The 7,070-nt window shown below is 41.8% G+C and overlaps 1 protein-coding gene across 1 annotated transcript; it reads left to right on the top strand.

Annotated features, from left to right (window-relative positions):
- Positions 1-3,341: 3,341 nt before the first annotated feature.
- LOC135705572 (AH receptor-interacting protein) lies at positions 3,342-4,572 on the top strand. Its single transcript, XM_065227345.1, has 2 exons — positions 3,342-4,122; positions 4,184-4,572. Exons 1-2 carry the CDS (start codon positions 3,512-3,514, stop codon positions 4,527-4,529), a joined length of 957 nt encoding a protein of 318 aa, XP_065083417.1. The 5' UTR covers positions 3,342-3,511; the 3' UTR covers positions 4,530-4,572.
- Positions 4,573-7,070: the final 2,498 nt, after the last annotated feature.

Genomic DNA, 7,070 nt, shown 5'->3' with positions numbered 1-7,070 from the left:
ATTTCTTACATGTTCTATGATTCAACCAGAACCATCCATGAGTTTTCACGGATTTCCAAAAAAAAAATTACGTACTTCCCAAAAGTTCTAAGAGTTTACCACAAGGTCTACAAATTTCCTAGAAGCTATATGAATATTTCAGAAGTTCTACAATCTTCTCAAAAGTTCTACCAACTTCCCAGAAATTCTACAAATTTCCTGAAAGTTCTACGATTTTCCCCTAGGGGCGGATCACTTGAGGTGCATTTTTTATAACAAAAAAATTAAATGCATTTTCTCAGTGCATTTTGTGATGTGTGACACCTCCCACCAATACATGCATGTATAGATGAAGGGTTTTGTCCTTTTTGTTGTTCGCTTCGGTTTCACTCAAATCCACACTCCTGGCTTGAGAAAATTATTCCAGAAGCTCCTCGACTGAGAACGCGAAAAAAATCCGTCCAATTTTCCGAAAAAGAAATCTCCACCGGAATCGTGCAGAGTCTCCTCCACCGAAAATGCGAGAAAACTCCGTCGAAGCTCATTGGAACCTCCTTTGGCAGCACCGAAATCTCTCGGAACCCTCTTCGCCGTGAACATATGAAAATTCCTTCGAAAGTCCCCCCTAAATTCAGATGCTGCCAACGGAGGTTCCCAGAGACTATCGATGAAGTTTCCACGCATTATCGGTGAAAGAGGTTCTGCACGATACCAGTGAAGAGATTTGATGCTGCAGACGAAAGTTCCAGGGAATATCGACTGCGTTTTTTCACGTTATCGATGGACGAGGTTCTGCGTGATTTCGGTGATTTTGGAAGCTGCCAGCGGGAGTTTCTGGAAGTTCAAACGGATTTTCTTGCTTTCTAGGTGGAGGAGGTTCTGCATGATTTCGAAGACTGCCAACGAAGGTTCTAGGAACTTTGTCTTGTCCTGATAATGGGTTCCACCAGGATTACGTTTAACCATATACATAACATTGGGGCTACATTGAATCTGTTGATGTCGACAAATAAATAAATTACAATTACATAAAGTATGGCCCATTAAAAAATGCGAAATTTCGATAGCGTTTTCTTGCGATATTGGTGGATGGGTCCCATTCGGTTTCGGTGAAGATTTATGATGCTGTCAGCGGAGGTTTAAGGAAATTTTAACGTAGTTTTCACGCGTTCTCAGTGGAGGAGGTTCTGTTGGTGGAGGTTTCTGATTCAGCCAGCGGATGCTCCAGATTCGTCGGAGTTTTATTTTCTCGGGTTTTTAGGTGGAGGAGCTTCCGCATGATTCCGGTGGAGATTTCCGATGCTGCCAACGGAGGTTCTACGAAATTTCGACGGAGTTGTCTCGCGTTCTCAGCGGAGCAGGTTTTACGTGATTTTGGTGTTAGCAGTGGACATTCTGGAGGGAGCTTCTGCACGATTCCGTTGGAGATTTTCTTTGCTGCCGGAGAAGGTTGCAGGGAGTTTCGTGAATTATCTACTCTGAGTTTTCTATTCCTGTTGTGTTTGTTTATCTTCGCCTCAATACATGTATGTATCTATAGGTCTCACATTCACATTCCACTGAAAGGTTGATGCAAATGATTCAAATTAAATGCATTTGATTTAAAATAAATGCATATTCAATGGGCATTCTAAAAGTGAGACTCCCTTAGATTTTCCCAGTAGCTCTACGATCTTCCAAGAATTCCAACAATTTTCGGAGCAGTTCTACGAATATCCTGAAAATTCTGTGAATTTATTAGAAGAACAACAAATGTTTCAGAAGTTCTAGAAACCTCCTAGAACTTCTACAAACTTCCCACAAATGCTACGCCATTTTCTGAAAAATTACCAACTTCTCAGAAGATCTTCGAATTAAATCGAAAGAAGTTTTATGAACATTCCTACGAAGTTTTAATATGTTCTTAAAATTTTCTAGTAGCTCTAAGAACATCCAAAAATTTTCCCAACAGTTTCCACATTTTATTTTATGATATATACTAACTTCACAGAAGCTCTACGAATGTCTCAAAGATCTACCAGCTTGCGAGAAATTCTTTCAGATTACCAGAAGTTCTAGCATTTTCTCAGGATATCTACGAACATCCAAGAAACATTTCCCAGAGGTGGTACCAATTCCTGAGAAGTTCTACTTAATCCCATCAGTTGTTAAATTTTACCATAAGTTCTTCGAATCATTCAGAAATTCTACAAATTTCCTAGAACTTCAACGAATTTCCTAGAATTTCTCGTAACATCCATAAGGATCTACTAATTTTCCAGATGTTCTACGACTTTTTCGGAAGATTCACGAGCATCCAACAGTTTCTATGAAAATTTCCCAGAAATTATACGAATTTCCTAGCAGTTTTACGATTTTCTCAGCAGCTTCTCAAACACCTATCAATGCCTACAAACATCCCATCAGTCGTGAAGTTTTCATTGAAGTTCTACCTATTTTCCGGAAGTTGAAAAAATTTCCCATAAGTTCAATGAATATCCCAGAAGTTCTAAAAAAAAGAACTGTTAGCTTCTCAACTTATCGAAAGTTTTAGGAATCTACCAAAAGTTCAATTAATTTCCTATGAGTTCTATGAATTTCCCGAGGGGGGCGACACATCTAAATCTCAATTCTGGATATTCAAAAAATCTCACACTAGTGAATCAAAAAATCTTCTTTCAATTTTCGCATCAACTTGCATCGCGCTTCATCTTTTTGTAGGAAATCTTCAGATTCGTCATCAATCTTCTTTCTATATACTCAGCGTGTGCACAGCTAGCCACAGCAAAACACAATTTTTCCTGCATCGTAGATAGAGTCGTCCCCCTCGGAATTTCCTACCATATTACCAGAAGCTCTAAACATTTCAAGGATTTGTATAATCTTCTCAGAAGTTCTCCAGCTCTGCTAAATGTTCTACGAACTCCAAACGAACTCCCAGAAGATCTATCAATGTCCCAGAAGTTATACAATTTTCCCAGAAAAAATACGAACTTCCCGAGAGTTCTACGAACTTCCAAGAATTTCTACGATTTTCTCAGCAGGTCTAACATTTTTCCAAATTCTACCAAATTTACATAGTAAACTTCCAAGAATTTCTGCGAAGTTCCCAGCAGTTATAAAATTTTCCCAGAAATTCTGCCAAAATTAATCCACCACGTCCCATAGTACCATTTTTTTCTCAGAGGGCATCAGGACTCATCCACTAGTCTTGATAGTGAGAAAACATTAGTTCTCACTTCTCACTACCGCAAGTGCTCACGTACACAACCGTAAAGTGATGTGGGTGGTCCAGTGGGTGGTAAACAAACTGCTGTCAAAGTTGTGTCGTGTTTTATTATTTTCTAAAAAAAAAATACAGGACAGTGCTGTCCAATTTGTATTCAGTCTGGCTCCTCATTGACTTTTACGCAAGGACGACAAACAGACCACACTAGTGGAGAAATAGTTTGACCTAATTACCGAACACGAACACCATTTAAGTGCAGATCGTTAACTACATTATAGTCACCAATTGCGTAGTTCCCGTCGAAACTTCCCCTCGCCAACAACGATGGATCCCTGCGTGGACGAAGCGAAAATTGTGAAGGAAATCCTCCACGCCGGAACCAAGGTGGTCCCGTTTTGCGATGGCACCAAGATCAAGTTCCACTACCAGACTCGCAAACTGGACGGGACCGTGCTGGACGACAGCCGGGACACTGCCAAACCGATGGAGCTGGTGCTGGGCAAGCAGTTCAAACTGGACGTGTGGGAGGTCTGCGTGCAGAAGATGGCCGTGCACGAGGTGGCCAAGTTCCGGTGCGACAAATCCCTGCTGCAGCAGTATCCGTTTGTAGCGAAAACAATTCGGGATTCGTTGAAGCCCACCGATCAGCGGAAGCACTGCTGCGGAATGACCATCCAGAACGAGGGGATCGGGTACAAAGACTTGGATGAGATCTTCAACAATCCGCAGGATTTGGAGTTTATTCTGGAGGTGTTGTCGATCGAGAGACCGGAGGAATATCAGAAGGATTCGTGGCAGCTGAACGACGAGGAGAAGCTGGACCAGGTGCAGCGGCAGAGGGAAAAAGGGAATGAGTGCTACGCGAGGAAGGACTATGAGGGGGCGACGGAGGCGTATTCGTTCGCTACTGGACTGGTAGAGCAGTTGATGTTGAAGTAAGTCGATAGAATTGCGTTGCAATTAGGTTGAAGATAATCGGATATTTGATTGTTTTAGGGAAAAGCCAAACGAATCGGAGTGGTGTGAACTGGCCCGGCTTAAGGTGCCCCTGCTTTTGAACTACTCGCAGTGCAAACTGTTGGACAACGACTACTACGCAGTGATCGAACATTGCAGCGAAGTCCTGGACAAGTACGACAACGCCAATGTGAAGGCCCTGTTTCGGAGGGCAAAGGCCCACGTGGGTGCTTGGAATCCGGACCGAGCGAAGGAGGACTTCCAACGGGCAGCCGAGCTGGATCCGACGCTGGCGGGGGCCGTTGGTAAAGAGTTGAAAAACCTTCAGGAAATGATTCGACTGAAGGACGTCGAGGATAAGTTGAAGTTTCAGAAGTTGTTCTGAGGATAAGGGGTTCAGTATTAAGTTGCTCGGGTGGGTGGGTGTGTGGGTGTTATTGTATGTAAAAGTGTCTTGATGTATATGTTTTAGCTGACTTCCTATATTTCCCATAATCGCATAATTGTCCAACATGGATAGGCAACTAAGCAAATATGGGACTGATATGCGATTATGGGCAATATAGGTTTTAATTTGTTGTTAGGAAACGCTTATGCGAAATTGTTCTTGTGATTTACGAGAAGCGAATGCAATCACTTTAGGCATTGTTGTTGAATGGTGTAGTACTGTGAAGCCGCGGCCATATCGAAAAAAAACTTATCTCGATGTTTAAATTGCTCTAGAACAGCCGAAATTCACCATTTTTGAAAGATTAATCCAGTAGGGTGTAGAACGACTTCGACAGAAACAGTTTGAGATATTTAACATTTTAACTTTTTTTTTAAATTTGTACTCAAAATTACTTAAACAAATTTACCGTATACATTTTTCCTAAAAAGACTATCGCCCATACTCTCGATAGTCAATTTATTAAAAATGCCAAAACACATTTTGAAAAAAAAATAACATACAAGATCCTAAACCGAATTTTAGCAAAAATGTGCATGATTGCCCGTAACAAACAATTATGCATAGTTTCATGCTAATCGAAGAGGGTCGAGTCTGATCGATTCAGCATTTGGCATGGAACTGCTCAATATTAAATCGGCAGCTATGGAAACGTAATAATCCGCCAACGCAAAACAACATCATGATCAGGTAGGGGAAACTCTCCTCTACCCTATTGTGTTTAAGGTTTGCGAATGTAGGTTTCGGTTTGCGAGAAAATGGCCTTACAGGGTTTGTTTACAAAATGGAGTTGAGGCCTTTTCAATTGTTGGTCTTGATATTCTTGTTTTCGTTCGAACCGTATTTTTCATATAAAAACTACAAGGGACAATCCAATGGGGTTGTACGAGCAGTTGATGTAGGACTACGCTTACATATGTTAACTATTTTGATCGAACGTTATTTAACATTTCCGATGTTATTATGACATCCGTTGATTTCTTCCAAAGTGTAATAATTGATCAGTGTCCATTTTCCGTTTATTACTAATAAAATTCTTAGAAACCAACTCTTTCTTTGAAAATTGTAGTGCCCTGAAAAGGGCCGTTTCGATGGTTTGTAGCTCTGAAAAGAGCCGTATTTAGGTTTTAAGGCCCTCAAAAGGACCGTTTTGGTGAAGTGGTTTTAAAAAGGTGACGTTGTTGTAAAAGGATGCTGTAATGTTTGTCTTCTTTGCATCACAGCCGGCGTTTCTTATCAACTCACCGACGTAGTTGTTCTTCCAGAGCACACGATGAATGTGACCGAATGTGTGTGAATCTCAGAATTACGAGTTCGCGGTGGACTGTTGAGGATCATTCTAAGGATCTTGTTTTGGATCCTCTGAAGCTTTAGGTGGTGGCACTTAGCACAACTCTCCCAGATTGGCATACCATACTCATGAGCACAGGCGCACTCTTTAAGGGGAAATATTTTTGTCGCCCTGAAAAGGACGGTTTTGGTTTGATGCGCATGGTTCGAGCGGCAAGCAGATTACCCGGATGTTGGCTCTAGGCAAAAGTTGGTTGGCAAAAGTTGATAATAGGCGGATCTCCACTTTACGATGAACAACACGCACTATATCGTGACGCCACTTATCACAGGTTCGTATTCTTCTGGCAGCGGCGGGATTGACGCACGGTACCGGGTTGTTCGATCTTTGTCGTGGTTGGGGAATTCTGAGATCTGTAAGCACTTTCTCCACGAATACGGTTAGCTAGTTTGATGTTCTTCGGCATGACGATGACGCGCTTGTTGAAGATGTCCCACAGTGGTGTTTCTCACGATAAGTAACTGTACCCGAACAGTGGCAGTGTGGCTTATTCACTACTTCTATGGCTAGATAGATCTTGCAGGTAGCAATCAGCTTGCGGGGAGCCTGTACACCGGTCCACATGTCGATCGCCCACGATATGAACACGTCCAAAGTTGCAAAGGAAATTCGGCTTCGGCTTGTTTCGTTTGGGAACAACTATGTGATGGCTGTGTTAGGAAAGACACCCAATTTTAGTTAAATTTCTTAGCTATTTAACTATTTGTATGTGTACTATATGCCGCAAAATTGCTGAATGAAGCCCCCGTCGAATGGCATATTGCATGACATATTTCACATTAATGCTTTTGAGAAATATGCGTTCAAAATCTTTCATAATTTCGTTACATGTTCCATTTTCGGTTTTCGGCAAATGGGCCAAATTTACGTGACATAATTAATGGACCTTCCCTATAGAAATCACAGACGTAGTTTCAACGTCAAAAATCGTTCACAGGAAGACCTGACGATGGACTTGGTGGTGGCTCGGTTGCGAGATGAATGCCAGAAACGCGAATGTCAGCAGAAAAGTGGTTCGAAGCAGGAGAAAGCTTTTCGAACGGAAGTGAAAGTGAAAAGTGACCAACGAAAGTGTCTCTTTTGCCATCAGCCAGGCCATTTCTGAAGAAATTGTCGGAAGTTCCTCC

The sequence above is a fragment of the Ochlerotatus camptorhynchus genome, unplaced genomic scaffold, assembly GCF_037179485.1.
Source record: "Ochlerotatus camptorhynchus isolate MF236.1 unplaced genomic scaffold, CSIRO-AGI_Acam_v1.1 ptg000268l, whole genome shotgun sequence".
Classification (NCBI taxonomy): Eukaryota; Metazoa; Arthropoda; class Insecta; order Diptera; family Culicidae; genus Ochlerotatus; species Ochlerotatus camptorhynchus.
Note: the sequence above shows the minus strand (reverse complement) of the source record. Positions and strands in the feature narration are given on the sequence as shown.

Bases quoted from the DNA above. Each gene is read 5' to 3' on its own strand.
- LOC135705572 (XM_065227345.1), top strand. From the start codon at position 3,512: ATGGATCCCTGCGTGGACGAAGCGAAAATTGTGAAGGAAATCCTCCAC. The intron at 4,123-4,183 runs GTAAGTCGATAG...TGATTGTTTTAG, and splicing joins GTAGAGCAGTTGATGTTGAA to GGAAAAGCCAAACGAATCGG.